Source organism: Somniosus microcephalus, chromosome 14, assembly GCF_052327205.1.
Source record: "Somniosus microcephalus isolate GS21.2 chromosome 14, FLI_Smic_1.0, whole genome shotgun sequence".
In the NCBI taxonomy this organism is placed as follows: Eukaryota; Metazoa; Chordata; class Chondrichthyes; order Squaliformes; family Somniosidae; genus Somniosus; species Somniosus microcephalus.
In genome coordinates, this window is record NC_141000.1 from 83205750 (window position 1) to 83223986 (window position 18237).

The window sequence follows — 18237 nt, forward strand, 5'->3', positions numbered from 1 at the left end:
CAGGAATGCAGAAAATGTGGCAAGCTCGGTCACATAGCTAAAGTATGCCGGTCAGGAAAGAAGACCAGCAACAAAAAGTCACCGCAGGAAAAGTGCAAAAAGGTACACAAGGTGACAGAGAACAGTTCGGATGAACAGAAGACGGATTCAGACTCCAGCAGTAAGGAACTGGGTTGTCTAAGAATACATAATGTGGGTAACACAGCAGACCACCAAACTATCTGGGTCACACTTCAGATAGCAGGAGTCCAAGTGAAGATGGAATTGGACACTGGATCGGCATTGAAGGTCATGAATAAGCAAGATTACAAAAAGTTATTTCCACACATTCCCCTAAGGGATACGGAGATTGTATTGAAAACATACACGGGGTAAAGAGTATACCCCATTGGAAAGATAAAGGTAAAGGTGGTCCACAAGGGTAAAGAAAGCCGAGGAATGGACTTATATGTGTTACCTGAGGGAGGTCCACCACTACTGGGACGGGAATGGATCAGGAGAATAAATATGGACTGGCATTCCTTAAAAGCACTAACTGTAGATTCCGGTAAAAAGGACGATGTCAAACCTAAATGACTGTCCAGAATATTGGACGATGCTAAAGAGGTGTTCCAGCAGGGACTGGGAACACTGAAAGGAATTACGGCAAACATCAAGGTTGAAGAACATGCAAACCCGAAATTTTTCAAAGCTAGACCGGTACCTTATGCGCTACGACCTGCTGTGGAAGCTGAGCTGGAAGGACTAGAACGTTCCGGAGTACTGTCAAAGGTGGACTGGAGTGAATGGGCCACGCCCATTGTTCCCGTCATGAAGCGTTCATCGAGTAACAAGCCGGGGGAACCGGGGAAGGTTCGCATCTGTGGCGATTTCAAGATCACTGTTAATCCGGTGCGTCACACGGTGCAATATCCGCTTCCACGGATTGAGGATATCTTCACTTCGTTGTCCGGCGGGAAACACTTCACCAAGATAGACCTGGCGCAGGCGTACTTACAGATGGAAGTTGATGAAGCGTCACGCCAGTATCTCACGATCAACACGCATAAGGGCTTATATCGGTATAATAGACTAGTTTTTGGAGTGCCATCGGCTCCAGCGATTTGGCAAAGGGCCATGGAGCAGGTATTACAGGGAATTCCAGGCACACAATGCTACCTGGATGACATTCTGATTACAGGAGATGATGATGAGGAACACCTTGCAAATTTGGAACAGGTGCTCACCAGATTGAAAGAATATGGACTTCGAGTTAATCGCCAGAAATGTGAGTTCTTTCAGAAGCAAATCTCGTACTGTGGTCACGTCATTGACCAGGAGGGGCTTCACAAGTCACCTGACAAGATCGAAGCTGTTGTGAAGGCTCCCGCTCCGGAAAATGTATCCCAGTTGAGGTCGTTCCTAGGGTTGATTAACTATTACCATAAGTTTCTGCCAAATTTATCCACAGTGCTACACCCGCTGAACGCTCTTTTGCAGAAGGGAGTGCCATGGAAGTGGAGCGAGGACTGTAAGCGGGCCTTTCACAAAAGCAAGGCATTGATCACCTCTAAGGAAGTGTTGGCTCACTTTAACCCAACGCTGCCTATTCGTTTAGCTTGTGATGCTTCTCCATATGGTATTGGGGCAGTGCTCTCACATAAGTTGCCAAATGGCTTGGAAAGACTAGTCGCATTCGCATCCAGATCATTGACCTCCGCTGAGCGTAACTATGCTCAGATAGATAGGGAGGCTCTCAGCCTTGTGTGGGGAGTAAAAAAATTTAATCATTACCTGCAAGGGCAAAAGTTTACGCTGCTGACAGACCACCAGCCGTTGGTTTCCATTTTTAACCCTAAGAAGGGTGTTTCGGTGATGACAGCGCAGAGGCTCCAGAGATGGTCCCTTTTCCTAGGGGCACATCAATATCAGATCGAATTCAAAGGTACAAAGCAACATGGTAATGCTGATGGGCTGTCGCGCCTGCCACTACCTACAGCGGAAGAGGCACCGACAGTTGACCCTGTTGAGTTATTTCACTCGACCATCATCGAATGTTTACCAGTCACCAATGCAAGTATTGAGAGAGAAACCAGGAACGACCCGACACTGTCTCGGGCCTATGAATTGACAGTGAAGGGATGGCCAGCTCATGGTGAACCACTGTTACCGGCATTCTCAGCCAGACGAGAACAGCTGTCCGTCTGTCAAGGAACATTGATGTATGGAACAAGGGTGATTATCCCTCCTAAATTAAGGGAGAGTTCTAAAGGAACTGCATGAAGGTCATCTGGGGGGAGTCAAGATGAAAAGCCTTGCTAGGGCTTATGTGTGGTGGCCAGGTATCGACCAACAAATAGAGGATCTGACTAAAAGCTGCTCAGGGTGCCAAAAAGTTCAAAATGCACCTCCAATTGCACCACTGCATCCATGGGAATGGCCTTCAACCCCATGGCAACGTGTACATATTGACTTCGCAGGTCCATTCATGGACTCCATGTTTTTAATTGCGGTAGACGCACATTCTAAATGGCCAGAAGTGATTAAGATGGCAACCACTACCTCGGAAAAGACGATCGCAGTTCTAAGAACGATATTCGCAAGAAATGGATTGCCAGAACAAATATGTTCAGACAACGGACCGCAGTTCGTGTCAGAAGAATTCCAGAAATTCATGAAGAAGAATGGGGTGAAACATTATACCTCTGCCCCATATCATCCGGCTACAAATGGGTTGGCCGAGAGATTTGTACAAACGTTCAAAAAGGCAATAAAGGCCATGAGCGAAGACCAGATTCCACTACAACACAAGGTGGACAATTTCCTAATGGCATATCGAAACGCCACTCATGCAGTGACAAATCAAAGCCCTGCCATGATGTTCTATAACAGGAGGTTGCGATCCAGGTTGGACTTGTTAAAACCAAATGTGCGGAGGGAAGTCGAAAACAAACAGTTCCAGCACCACTCGGAGTTTCGAAATAGGACAACCAGTGTTAGCCCGGGACTATAAGAATGAGAAATGGCAATCTGGAACAATTCGTGCCAGACAAGGACCCCTGATGTACACGGTAGATATTGGTGAAAACGTAATACGACGTCATGCTGACCAACTTGTAGAATCGAGAACAAGGGTCGAACCCATGACTACGACAGAGACACCAGTGGAAGAAGTTAGTGAACCTGAAGCATCTACCTCAGACGCCAATGTATCTGATGATGTCCAACCCATAAGAGATCAACTAGATGAGTCACCCCAGCAACGAGAATCAGAGACCCCTGAAAGGCGTTATCCAACTCGGATCAGGAGGCCTCCTCAGAGACTGAATCTTTGAACAGTTTTGCATGAAGTTGTATATATGTTATCCATGTTATGTTTAAATTGGGATGTACACTGTTAAGCTAAAAAGGGAGGAATTGTGGTGTATGTAACCTGTACCACCTTAAGAGACTACCTTAAGAGATGGACTACTTTCTCTTGGCTACTGTATATTGTAGTACCGGTGGTGACCACACCGGTATATAAACTCTGTGTAGTAATTTGCTAAGCAGTTCAGCCCTGACCTTCGATTAGTAAAGACCTGTTTAAGTTATTCTTGTTGTCTGTGTCCAGTGATTTAGATGTAAGAAGTCACACAACACCAGGTTATAGTCCAACAGCTTTATTTGAAATCACAAGCTTTCGGAGCGCTGCTCCTTCTTCAGGTGAAGTCTTTTTTTTTCAAATATTGCAGATGCTGGGGTCTGTATGAAAAACAAAAAAACAGACAAAAAACATTTTTTTGTCCCAAGAAGGAGCAGCGCTCCGAAAGCTTGTGATTTCAAATAAAGCTGTTGGACTATAACCTGGTGTTGTGTGACTTCTTACATTTGTCCACCCCAGTCCAACTCCGGCATCTCCACACCAGTGATTTAGAATAAGCATATCTGGGACACTCAGACTCAACAACAACCAACCCCACTGGATCCAATTTTCTGATGGGACATAGTGGCAGTGAACCTGGAAATGTGCGATTGCCTCTTGCATCAGACGTGTATGGAGTGGGCTTTGAGATTTTGCAAAGTCAACTCATTTAATTAACTTCCATTGCAGATTGGACCATCCACTGAAAACATGCAGACCATGGGATAGGATTTTTAGTGCAGCAATAGACTGCTGCAGCTTCTTAAAGAATCACTCACAGATTTTGGTGATTTGAAGCTTGCTGCAGAAATTCAGTTCACTGTCTTGCAAGAGATGGCTGAGGGTAGTATAAGAGCCCAGGAAAGAGGAAGGGCTATCCCCTTTACAGGTAGAGTCTAGGTCATGTTGAGGGAGGTGCAGCAAAGGTGAGTTACCATCCTTGGGTCAGAGGGGCACCTTCCTCAGAACTCTGTTGTCCATGATAACTGGTAACATGTCATTGGTACAGATAAGGAAAAGTTTAACACGTTAAGAAAGTTTGCCAAGGTACCCTGAATGTTGCAGCTTCAAATGTAATGCATAGCCTGCCTGCAACACACGCTTTAACCTTAACTTTCCAAACACAACTACAACTTCTTAGCAACTACGGTCAAGAGGAAGAAATATTAAATCCCTCTGTGGGTAGCTTTCAAGTATGTCTCTGAGAATAGAGCAGAATATTTATAACCAATTTTGCTATACTAATTAGTGTGCTTTTATTTTTTAAAAAGACCCCGTTTTAATTTTCCTGCTCGCAGACTACAGTTGTTTTCCCATAAGTTTACATATACCTAAACATTATCATATTGTCAACTTTGTTTCATATTTCAAGGTATAAAAAATGAAGATATATCTGAAGAGAGAATACTGCTGCGTCAGAGTTATCCTATTAAAACTAAAGGCTCCCAACCCTGCGAGGCAGCACGGAAATGGCCTGCAATGCAGGAGGCATCAAGAGTCATTACACTCCAGGGAACTGTGGTGAAATACATGATGGATGGATCCACTGAGGTAATGCATTATTGATTTATTTTCAATTATATCCGAGTAAAGTATTAAAAGCTATTTCCCAATTTTTAATTCTGCTAAGTTGAACACAGCTGAAGTTACTTTCACCCCATCCACCAACTTAAACATTCACTCCCTCCACCACCGGCACACCGTGGCTGCAGTGTGTACCATCTACAAGATGCACTGCAGCAACTCCCAAACCCACAACCTCTACCACCTAGAAGGACAAGGACAGCAGGCACATGGGAACACCACCACCTCCAAGTTGCCCTCCAAGTCACACACCATCCTGACTTGGAAGTATATTGCCGTTCCTTCATCGTCATTGGGTCAAAATCCTGGAACTCCCTCCCTAACAGCACTGTGGGAGTAACTTCACCACACGGACTGCAGCGGTTCAAGAAGACAGCTCACCACCACCTTCTCAAGGGCAACTAGGGATGGGCAATAAATGCTGGCCTTGCCAGTGACACCCACATCCCATGAACGAATAAAAGAAAAGTATATTTTCCAGTTGCTTTGACAGGTAGAACAGGTGCTGGGGTCTGGAAAATCTACCTGAATCAATGCAACATTAATAGCAAGTGTAATCTTTTTAAACTGACCTAAAGTGGTCTTGTAGAAAATGAGCCAAAGATTCATTTAAAGATGGACAAAAGAGCTGAATTCGAGAGGTGAGGTGAGAGTGACTACAAGGCAGCATTTGACTGAGTGTGGCACCAAGGAGCTGTAGTTAAATTGAAGACAATGGGAATCGGGGGGTGGGGGTGGGGGGGGGGGCAACGCTCCACCAGCTGGAGTCATACCTAGCACAAAGGAACATGCTTGTGGTTGTTGAAGGCCAACATCTCAGCCCCAGGACATCATTGCAGAAGTTCCTCAGGGCAGTATCATCATTACTGGGTCAAAATCCTGGAACTCCCAACCTAACAGCACTATGGGAGTACTTTTACCACACACACTGCAACGGTTCAAGAAGGCGGCTTACCACCACCTTTTCAAAGGCATTTAGAGATGGGCAATAAATGTTGGTCTTACCAGCGACGCCCAGATCTCATGAATGAATAATTAAAATAAAAAATTTTAAGTAGCTGTGAGAGTCAGTGGGCTTATACAAGATATTAGTGGACAGCCTATCCCCAGAAATAGAGACAGAGAAGTCAAGAAATGTCTGTTAAATACAAGCGTTCATTACATGGACAGACTGTAAGATGGAATTGAAGTGATTTAAGGCAGGTGACGTCATCCCGTCCTGAACCTACCATTTGCATTGCTGCACACATTGTTGCATTGCTGGAAGGCAACTACATTTTAGTCTGGCCACCATTTCCATCAAAAAACTTAAAGAAGTGCAACATGAGCAGATCCTACATTGTATCTGGTGTCCGCCCTAAATTCCGGTCCTCTACCTCCACTCTCTCCCCTCATCAGAATTTCAAGGCCATTATCTGTATAATAAAATTCCTGTTCACCAAAATCATTAAATCAATTCCCTTACCAAAAAAATTCAAAGTTTTCTGAGCCACCCTGATATTTCCTCATCCAGCCCATCCCACTATATCTCCTAGAAATTTAAATTGCTAACATAATAAATACATAAATCAAAATTTCTGAAAGAAGACAGAAAACATACTCGTAGACTTCCCTGTCCCATCTTCCAATTCATCCAACAACTTTCCTCCTCATAGGCCTTCTCTCTCTTAGGAACTTCACACTTCCTTTCTGCTTCATTCCCAGTGTTGAATCCTTCCGCCAGGCTTTGGAACCCATTATTTTCAGGTCCCATGTGCATGAGTGACTTCAGCGCCTAAAGAGTTTGCACGTTAGCTGTGGCTTGTTGGGTAGCACTCTCATCTCTGAATCAGAATATTGTGGGTTCAAGTCCCACTCCAGAGACTTGAGCACAAAAACTAGGCTGACAATCCAGTGCAGTACTGAGGGAGTGCTGCACTGTTCTAAGGTGTCGGGCTGGATTTTCATTGAGGAGGCGGGTAGGAGGCGGGACTACAACTTTCGGGGTTGTAGTCCCGCCTCCATCGAGTTCTAGCCAACCCACGTGATTTTGACTTGATTGACCTTGTTGAGCCCGCCCAGCGGGCTCTCTTGGGTGGATGTAACAGATCCCGGGCACTATTTCGGAGAAGAGCAGGGAAGTTCTCCCGGTGTCCTGGCCTATATTTATCCCACAACCAACATCACTAAAACAGATTATCTGGTCATTATTGCTGTTTGTGAGAGCTTGCTATGTGCAAAATTGGCTGCTACATTTCCTACATTACAACAGTGACTGCAATCCAAGAAGTACTTCATTGGCTGTAAAGCGCATTGGGGCATCCTGAAGAAATGAAAGGCGCTATATAATGCATGTCTTTCTTTTTTCTTCTCTGTGATAGTTGAGAAGCTGCCACTTTTATGCCTAGTTTTTAAAAAATCTTAAGAATGCAGTCTGAGTATGCGTAAGTCTTTTGGCACTTATTTTACTACTGCCTGAACTAGGATACTGCTTCAGCATCAGTGTAATTTTCCCAATAATATACCCAGTACCGCTCACGAGTTCTACCCACTTTGACGAATGTCACCCACTCCCGACTACATGTGACCATATCCAAAGTAGCTCAATTTTCCATCAGCAGCCAGCCAACAGATAATTTGATTTTTGTTTTAAAAATCAAACAGCTGAGAAAGGTGATTATCACTGATCATTTTCTTGACTTCTCAATTTAAATTTTCTGTCCAGTAGTCCTCCCAAATATCAGTGCTCCAAGTAGACACCCAGCCTCTGCTCTTCCACACTCCTCCTGGACCCCAGCCCCACTCCCTGTTGCCCTCCCCAGTATCAGCTCTGCTCCCGCTCCCAGCCCCAGACTGTCTGGTCCCACCCATCCACACGCAAACCCAAGGATCGAACCATACTAATCCTCCCAACCTGAACTCTCTGCTGTAACCATTTAGCAACATTAAGCATCAGTAACATGCTGACATTATTTCATCCACACATGTTACAGCAGCTCCTGGATATTCTCTCCTCAATCAATTCCAATCCCTACATACAACCTCATAGATGGTCACTCCCAAACGATAAGAAATATAATTTGAGCCTGAGAACATACAGAAGACAAGAGACAATGGAAATGAGTGGCTTATAAATCATCAAAGAGAAAGAGAAAGTTGACTGAGATTTTCCACTTTGACAGACACCCAGAGTTGAGTTCACTTTGCATCCACGGGAGTTTCCCAGACTCAGCTTCATTCGCATGTTTCAAATAGACTCCAGTACAATTTCCAGATGAGAGCGCAAAATAGCTACTGCAGGCCTCAATATCGGCAGCTGCAGAGTGGGGTTGGCTGCCTGCAGGGGAGTATTACCAGAGGGTTCGGCTTTTATAAAAAAAAATTACATTTTGTGGGGCACTCCTGGGGGATGATTACATTTTAAAGGGCTTTCTGCTACCATTTAGCAACATTAAACACCAGTAACATGTTGGCATTATTTGCATTCAGCATTGCTATGGTGGTACAGTAATAGGAAATGTGTCATATGGACCTAGAAATTGGTTCACGCCCAACTACAAATGGCCACACGAAATCTGATGAGCAAGAGGACCTCGCAAAATTGGTCCTCGTGCATCATCAAGGTATGACTGGTACAATACGCCAGTCGTACCCAAAAAGGCCGTGCACCGGTTGCGAAGAAGACGAAGATCAGCACTGGACCTACCTTGAGTGGGGGGGCGGTGGAGGAGGAAATCGGGAGGGGGTGCAAGTGGTGGCTGGCAGTGGTCCATAGTTTTAATGAGGAGCCAGGAAGAACACTCCTGCTCCTTTGGGATCCACATTCAGGTAAGTAAAAAATGTTTTACTTAGTTTTTGGTGGCAGTCTCAAGCGGTTCCTTTCAAGACTGTCAATTTGGCTGCTGATAACTGACCACAGTAAACATGGCTCTTGCTGTGGTCAGTTGCAATCCAATTAATGAAAGGGGCCTTAGGCATAGATTTGCATAGAAAATGGGCCGAACACCTGTTTCAGGCAGGCACCCTGGACGACCACAGGGCGCACAAACCAAAATGGCTTGCGGCGCATACCCAGCGCGGAATGAGGGCACGCCTGAAAAATGGGAGATGCGCGATCCAACTTCAAGGCCACAAAGTTTCTCCATCATTATCACCTGCTTTGAATATTCTCGCCCATATTTGGGCTGTTGTTAATTTGATATAAAAAGAATTAGAATGGGAGAGAAGAGACTGCTACAACAAGAGGGGAACAATTTTTTTTTGCTCCATGAATAATCTGACAGGAAATCAACGACTATGGCCCAAAATTTACAGTCAGCAGTGAAGCAAAGGCGTTCGCTGCTGGTCCCAAAGTACACTTCGCACAAGGATCGCTCGATCCCTGTGTCGAGAACTTCGGGTCTTCCGATCTTTAATTGAAATCAACGAACTGTAGTGGGAATCCCCTTGTGTGAACTGCTGTGATGTCAACAGGCTGTCTAAGCAGCCAATCAAAATGCAGAATTCTCACAGACAGTGAACAAGGAAGTGAGTAAGTTGTTCAAATTCTAACTTTTTAAACTAGTTGGAGAGAGCAAAATAAAGATTGGGGCTCTTGCATGGGGAAAAGGCAAACCTGAAATAAAGATGGCCAAACTTAAAAAAAAATGTAATAACACATTTTTTGAAAAGTTTCTTAAAAGTTTTAATTTTAATTAAAATGGACAAATTTTACACTGCACAAAATTTAAATTAGTTTTCCAGGCCCTTAACATTTGTTAGCAGTAATAACGCTGTCAAAACCCCAGTTGCACCTAATCCCTTTGGGTCTAACTTTTTGTGGGGAATTTGACAGCGTAATTACTGCGGAAGAACCAAACTTTTCATCAGTTTCAATGATTTGGCTGATTTCAGAGATTACTGGCTCTGTAGGGAGCAGGGTGGGGGGAAGTGGGCACAATGCAGCCTGTGTCGGAGCGGTCAATGATTGACCGCAACTTTGGATTTCCGCATGCAGTTTCAAATTCCGGGCCTATATATTTAATATAATTTTACACTTGTGTGCAAATTATTCTGACATATCTACTGTATCGATGGATATTTCTGTAAAAGCATATGTTTAAAACAAATCTGCATTGGTATGGAGAGAAGTGTACGAATACACCTAAAGACAATTTCCAGTGAGTAATGTAAATATTGTACATCTTTATTGTAAGTACAGTACTTTCTGTAATTTATTTCACAATTTCTTTTTTGCAATTATTTTTGCTAGATTCTGTTTGCTGATGGAACTGTGAGCAGAAGTCCAGATTCAGGTTCTGTCTCCATTCCCCAACCACTCACAGTGGCAAGCAGCCAGCTTGATCCTGGTGATCTTGAATCAAAGGATGAAAAGGATATAAAAAGAGATACCAGTGATGAAGGAAGTAAGAAAGGTAACAAGGGAAAAACAGCTAACAGTTTGTGTGACTGATGGGGAACGTATCCCGAGCTAAATACCTGAATGCAAGATATCAGTTTTATTCCACACACCCGATGATCTTACTAAATAACACTTTGTTGCGTGAGCGGTCACTACTTGCAAAAATATATTGGCACATAGCACCAACAACAATAGCTTGTATTTATATAGCGCCTTTAACGTAGTAAAACATTCAAGGCGCTTCACAAACAAATAGCACCTGTCAACTCTCTTATTTATACAAGTACAAAAAGTAAGCACTTCCATTGTATGGAAAGAGATTTTCTCAGTTTCAAAAAATATATATGCAATTACTTATCAGAGATAGTAAAACGTTTCAAAAGATAATTAATGAGTGCGATATTTGTTTCTTTAATTTAAATCAAAGTACGTTAACTTTATAAAGGAGTAAACACCTTTATTGATCTTGAGAGGGGGGCAAGGAATAGTCAGAGGTCAAAGAAGATCATTTCGGCAGGAAAAGAAAGAAAGCATGAAGGCTTTGTGATGCAAGTTTATCACTGTTAGAAAGAAGCTGGCAAGTTACTTTTTTGTCTCTCCACTCAGCGAAGTGGGGAAGTGGCTTACAATAGACTATTTGGTCAGAATATTTTGAGGTCCTGGTACTCTCTTCTACAGCAGCAGAGTAGTATTCAGCACAGTCTCACAATACATTGACAGGCATGCAGTTGCCAGTGTACATTAATTTGTCTTTCAGTTTTCTATCCTCCTCTACTGACTGTTTCTGGTTTGGTTCCGCAGGCATTGGCAGCTCTCCAGTAGCTCACCTGAATTAACCATTCTTCATATGTGATCCTAGACAGAGGCCACGAAAACCTGAGGGCCTTCTGGTGCATTCCTGCTGTGAGACCCAGGCTGCACTGCCAATATATGCAGGGCCTTGTTTGGATGGAATCTCCACACAAGGTCACCTGTGTCAGAGGTGGTGTAGCTGAGGGGAAGGGACTTGCGGACCGGGTGTTTCCTCAACCCTGGCCTTGGAATCTGCCAATAGGGTGGTACACCAAGTGAAAGGAGACTTACCAGCCTGTTGGCTATCAGAAGTAGGACCCACTTAGGGGTCTAGACCTTGGACTTGGCTTGGTCCCCCAAATATTTTGCTGCATTTTCTTTATTTTTTGACCCCCTTAATAAAAGGGCTGATGCACCCTAATTTTTACTCTCCTGTGCTGGTGGCCCAAAGTCATGCAGATAAGGGAACATACCCCTGATCCTGCATGTTCTGGAAAGGTCAGAGATGCAAGTTCCCCGTGGACAGTCCCAGCTCTTACACTTGAAAGAAAGAAAGAAAGACTTGCATTTATATAGCATCTTTCATGGCCACCAGATGTCCCAAAGCGCTTTACAGCCAATTAAGTAATTTTTGAAGTGTCGTCACTGTTGTAATGTAGGATATGTAGGAAACTTGGATCAAAGGTCCACAGATGTTTGGGGCCTGAAAGTCAGCAGGCTTTTTGACATTGACAGGATTGCAGCCACAAAAACTGTCCTCACCCAATATCCACTTTCATGCACTTTCCAATAGGAGTCATTGGATGGTGATTAAGGCTGAGGATCATGTTTAATTTTTCCAATCCCTAGTCCAGGGCCACTGTCATGCCAGCTTTGATTAGTTAACACAGACGTTCTAGGTCTCCAGTGGCTTAGTAACATTCTATGGTACATTTTTAAAAATACAGCAACCTAAGTGGTGCCACTAACATTATTATGTATACAAAAGAAAAGCATCGCCTGCACATCAGTGATCTAAAATATTTTTTGCAAATATCATATGAAAGAAAGGATTTGCACGTACTGTCATGTGAAAAGGGTTTCAGTGCTGGGAGGCCTCGTATAGAGCTGATACTGTGATGGTAGGCACCTGATTCACTGAAGCAGATCAGGCTCCCAAGCTCAGTGGTCTTAGCACAGCCCAATACAGCTGACCAGTGTGAAGGGCTCTGGAAAGGCTGTGCGCAATCTGCATGTTTATTAGGACTGTCAAAATTATTCAAATTGTAGGTCGTCCCCATAATGTGACTGGATCAACTGAACAATTTTTTAGTCACACAGGCTACTGTTTTTAAAAAAATAAAAAATAAAAAATAAATAAATAAATTCCACTAGCAAGCCATTCTCCCTTCCCCCTTTATGCCCCTCTTTCCCTTACCAGTGCCACCATCCCTTGCTGGAAAACATCCCAGTTTTCAACAGGCAGTCAGCAGCCCTTCACTGACTCCTAGTGCTTGAAATTGCACTCCCTTCGCCCAGTCCTCCCAGCATGTAATGAGTGATGCACCAGGAGCACAAGAAATATAGTCAAATGAGCTGGTCTTCCTCTCAGGAAATATTGTTGTTGAACAGATATTTCTGGGTTTCACATTTATTTGTTTCTTTAAGGAAAGCATGGTCATAGAGATAATTCTGGATCTTCCTGCAGTGCAAACCCAACCAACAGACCCTCTACCTGGTACTTGGATAACTACCACACCGATAGGTTTAGCTGTAGGAACAAGAGGCATGGAAAAGTTGGATATAAAACCCATCTTAGTCTATAAAGCCACAGATCCAGGAACTGGAGAAGTAAGTACAGTATATTTCTTATGTATTTATATTAGTAATATTTCTGCTTTTGTCTCCAAACCTGAGTTTCCCTACCACCCTATTTCCCCCTCTGTAACTTGTTCCGCTTGTTTACTACCCCCTCTATACTTTCTCAGTATTCTTTATATTTATTAAGATGCAGAAGCAGATTAACAGTCCATACATCATATCAGATTCAGTAAAACACATAACTAGGCTACTGTAGCAGGCTCTGTTGTGTATATAGCTAAGCAAGGTTTAATTGAACTAATATAAAGCTGTACTGTGTTGTGGTTTCAGTTACACCTACAGGTACAACTAAATGACCTACTTACTATGATTTACAATTATTATGTTGCTAGAGCAGGGGTTCTTATTTAGAACTTACTCCTCAAATCAATAAGGTTCTTAAATGTTGAATATCAGGTATCACTGATTTATTAAATATACACTTAAAAGTCAGTACTTACAACTGAACCTTGCTGGTTTAGTGGAGGGACTCAAACGTGTTACAGTTTTGAGCTCAGTATCTTAGGCCTTTAATGCACATTGTAAACAGTTTTATACATTTCTCTTACTCCCTCACAGGAAAATCCACACAATTCTGCATTGCATAATTATATCATTAAAATATAACTCCATATAAGGAGAATTTAATTGACTTATCCCTTATGAATAATTTCAGTTTTCCTCAATTAACAAGCTCTTTTTCCCCTCATTTAACAAGATCTTTTTTTCCATAAACCGGTACAACGCCTTTACTTTGTTATCTTATGGATAGTTTCACTCTTGTTGCATATAATTGTTACTCCACCAAGTGAAACTTTAATTGCAAACATGTCTTTGATTCAGTACCATTCCCAACAGTCAATGTCCTGCTTTTACAGAAACTCAATTAAAACGGATGATGTATACCCAGATGCTTTCCTTTGCAGAACTAACTGTTTTTCTACACTGTTATCAAATGATTCAATAGCAGTCTTTAATTAAAGGTAGCAACTGCTGATAATGAAGTTGAAGTAGTTGCGCATGTGCAGTTTGAAATGGTGGTGGGTTTTACCCAGAACACTCCCAGTGATAGAATAGGCCCTATAAATACTGTAGGGGCCTGGTGCGCGGAGAAGGCTCAGTGTGGGGGGGCGGGTCCTGCAGGTGCGCAGTACTGCCAGTCGGGTGATGGAGACTATCTGACAACAATACATGTGGTTTTACCTGGCGCACACAAATAGAGGACTTAAAATCAGGAAATACTGAAAAAAGGACCACCTTAGGGGTTTCATCATCATCATATTTATATATCGGCTGTTCTGTAGCTTTTGATCAAACGAGGACGGTCCATAAGATGGTTTCCTTCCACAGTGGTACCTACCATCTTCCAGACATTAATAGCTGCATTAGTTTATCTATTGTCTGTGGCATAATCAGCTCATTGATCCTTATATTTGGTGTGCAATTTCATACCTGTTATATGCTTTGTGAGCTTTATTTCTGGCACTAAGATATCTCTTGACTATTTTTAAATGCTCAATTCCCACAAACTTAATATTTATTGTAGCCTCTTGGAATCTTATATTTCTGACATTCTGAACATTTCCAATCTAGCTAGGTGACTAAAAGGCAGAATTAATGTCAAATGCCATGTCTATACTGTGGGGAAAATGGCAGTGGGAGATGTGAATCCATTTCACAAACTAAATATCATGTGGTGTTGCAATACAGGTAATGATTACAAGACAGGACAAGGTAGTTACTATCTTTGGAATTGACAACACTATAGTGGAACATGCTGATGGAACCAGGATTACAACCTTCTTTCAGGATATCACAATCCCAGACTATGAGATGCAATATGAAACTGGTAAGGAAATGGGATTATCTAACTCTTACCATTAGCTCAATTCATCAGAAATTCCTTTTGCATTTTTACCCAACATTGATATGTTATTATGGCATATTTGTCCAAATAAATATGCATTTCTGCTATACTCTAGAGTTTACAGTTCAATAGCTCAAGTGCTTGATTACTTAAATTCATTAAGGGCAGGAATACTGTCATCCAAACTTGCCTTGTCTCTGCTGGATGAGTTACTTCAGCTTTCAGTCAGGCAGCAAAATGTCATATTGTGTAATAGTGTAGCATTCACCTTGACGAAGTGAAAAACTGAGATTGTTCAGCTCGTCCTTCTGGAATTCTGCTTCCCAGTACTTATTGAGAAACCGGAGGGCTACAGTTTACCAGCTTCTCCAGCAGAGAACGGTGAAATGCATGAATGACAAAAAATAGAAGTTTGTTCATTGTACATGTGACACATGCAATTTGTTCAGACGCTGTTATTTTTCAACAAATTCTGAGCCAATATGTTTTACAGACAATTTGCGTCTGAAAATAATCTAATGTTCTCAGTCTATGACAAAATAAAGTCTTTAAGGCAGAATTTAACTCTGGCATGAATCTGGTGGATGGGGGAGGGAATGAGCAGAAAACACTTATGACGTCATCAGCATGTGGCCTAGGCAATTTTAACTCCTAGGCCTTATTAACATTTGACTGACTGGCTGGCCTCCCAATCGCGTCGGGAATCCGGCACATCGGCCACCTGTCACGCATAATTTCCAGTGTAACTCACGAGGGAGGATGCACCTCCTAAAGTGAGGTTGCATGCCCTGCTTACATTTTTATTTCTGCACTCTTGATGACGTTCTGGCTGCCGCAATGAGTAGGAGATCTTCCCCCTGCTTTTCTGACACCTTCCCGGAGATCCTAGTGGATAAAGTTAGGGGAAGGAGGGAGCAACTATTCCCCAGAAGATACAAGAGCACCACAAATGCCACAGTGAAGCAGGTCTGTACAAAGATGACTGAAAGGCTCAGTGCCACCAGCACCACCCCCAGGTCTTGCGATTAATGCAGAAAGAGGTTCAATGATCTCACAAGAGCATCAAGGGTGAGTATAGATCACAAGAATGTGAAAGGCACTGGATGCTGGAATCCCACTGGGATACTTAATGACCCCTGTCCCAGAAAAATGGGGCAGGGTTGGGCTGGGGCAGATACAGAAGGGCAGGCGGAACTCCCACCCCACTGGAAGTCAACCCCAAAAGAGGATAATCCCCCTCCTGTAAGCCCATAAGATAATTTTTAACCATGTTTAGAATCTGAGAACTAATATAAAATTCTGATCTTGAATTATATTTAAACACAAATGCAGCTAAACCCCTTAAATTGTTGAGTATTTTTTCACAGCGGAAATCCCACATAAAGTGACTAGGCACGTTAAGTGCATAAAGGTGGAGTGCGTGGGATTTGCCACTGTTTTAATGAACTGGGAAGACTTCACATGTTGTGCAGTGTTTGGGAACGGTACAACCATCATCGCCAAACCACAGGGAATGTACCAGGTAATATGGCAACGATATTAATTTTTGTTTCTTTTTTTAATATGAACATTTAACCAAAGTAAAGATTTTATTATTCAGTCATGCAGCTCATTTTAGTTCCATACTTGGGTGCACCCAAAAGTTTGTTATTTATGAAAAGAATAGACTATGGTAACATGCACAGTGGTTGCAGTACTTTAAATTATTCATTCATGGTTGCCTTTCATCTGTATTCTGAGTTTATTTGAAAAATCAACTGATGAGGATATGTTGTTTTTTTTCTCAACTCTTCCAATGAAGACTAAAGGATGGGTTGGAGCCAATCATGAAATTTCAGGAAAGATGGGGTAGTGTCATGGCTGAGACCATGATGGCTGCACTTAGAGTGTCTTTAATATCAAAATCTTATCATTATTCATACAGACTGTCCTCTGGTGTGTCTGCAATAATTTAAGTATGAAAGGGGAAAGAACAGCCAAAAAGACTGTGGCTTAGGAATTAATTGGCGCTGTGCCTGTTATATAGGCATAAAATCACACCTAAGCATCCAATGTAGCGGGCATCGTGCACACACACATTCTGCACCGGAAGTGTGCCACCCGCAATATTGGTAAAGGCTCATACATCGGCAAATAGACAACCTAACACGTGTTTCAGGGCCCTTCGCAAAACTCTTTAGGATTGGCCACAGCATGCACCATGAATGCTGCAGTCAGTATTCTCAGACACTTGGCAGTCAAACCAGTGACTCTTAAAGGGATCGCTGAAGGCTGCCTCCCGAAAGACAAATTGTAACTTTTTTACTTACTTTATTGTGGAGCCTGGAGGAGCACAGTTAAATTTGTGGGCCATTGCCCGTAACCACTTGCCCCTCTTCCAATTGCTTCCCCACCCCTGATTCAGGCCCCCATTTTGCAAAGTTCATTAGCGACTGACCGGATCGTGTGCCATGCATGATGCAGTCAGTATTTGTAGGCGCTTGGCAACCAAACCAGCAGTCCTTAAAGGGACCTCTGGAGGCTTTCTCCAGAAAAGTCCGTTTTTATTTTTACTTACCTTATCATGGAGCCCGGAGGTGCAGGAGCACTCCTCCTGGCTCCACATTGAAATCGGAGCCAGTCAATCTTGCTTCCCCAGATCGGTGAGCTGCCTCTGGGGCCACGACTGGGATCTGTAGCTCACTGGTAATAAACAGATAAGGCCGATGTACCAATTTCCCTTGGTCCTGCCACCGGCCTCATTAGACGCGTGTAGCCTTTCTAGGCCTATGTTTCAGTCATATTGCTATGTAATGTTTCAATGTCAGCACAGTATCTGATATAATCCAGGTAACAGAGGAAAATTCAGCACCACAATTGGACGTATATCAAGGATGTGAATATTATGTTTCTTTTCAAATAATATTTTTGAGGAGTTTTGTACCTAAATTCTCCGAATGTGTCCCAATTTAAGTGCATATTCCATATTTATTCCATAAGTATATTTCTTCTTTCTAATTTAATCAAATGGAGTCCTGACTCCTAACTATAGTTAAATTAAGTAGTAGATGTAACTTGATGATGGTCTGTGGACTGGCTAAAACAAAGTTTCTTATAGATCAGAAAGATTTTTAAATACTGAAATCTCTACTGAGCTTGCTTTGAATCTGGTATTTGCATTTCAGGTTTTTCCAGCAAGTGTTGGGTGCCTTTTAATAGATCAGGATGGTTGTGCTGTGTACACATCAGGAACAAATAATGATGTCATAACACATCCTACTATCAGCCATATGGAACTGCAACCTGGTGCCTATTTTATGAAATATACCTCACCAGTCATTTGTGAGGTCATGGATCCTGAAGGAAATCTTTTCCAGGTGATGCAGTGTACAATTCATAATTTGTGCAATAGTT

The 18237-nt window shown here is 42.7% G+C and overlaps 1 protein-coding gene across 1 annotated transcript in view; it reads left to right on the forward strand.

Annotated features, from left to right (window-relative positions):
- Positions 1–18237, forward strand: part of spag17 (sperm associated antigen 17) — a 348837-nt gene that overhangs the window by 219796 nt on the left and 110804 nt on the right. Inside the window, 7 exon segments of the mRNA XM_086006806.1 lie at positions 4755–4933; positions 10197–10359; positions 12786–12810; positions 12812–12968; positions 14688–14826; positions 16212–16366; positions 18009–18200. Of these exon segments, the coding sequence (XP_085862932.1) occupies positions 4755–4933; positions 10197–10359; positions 12786–12810; positions 12812–12968; positions 14688–14826; positions 16212–16366; positions 18009–18200 (1010 nt within the window).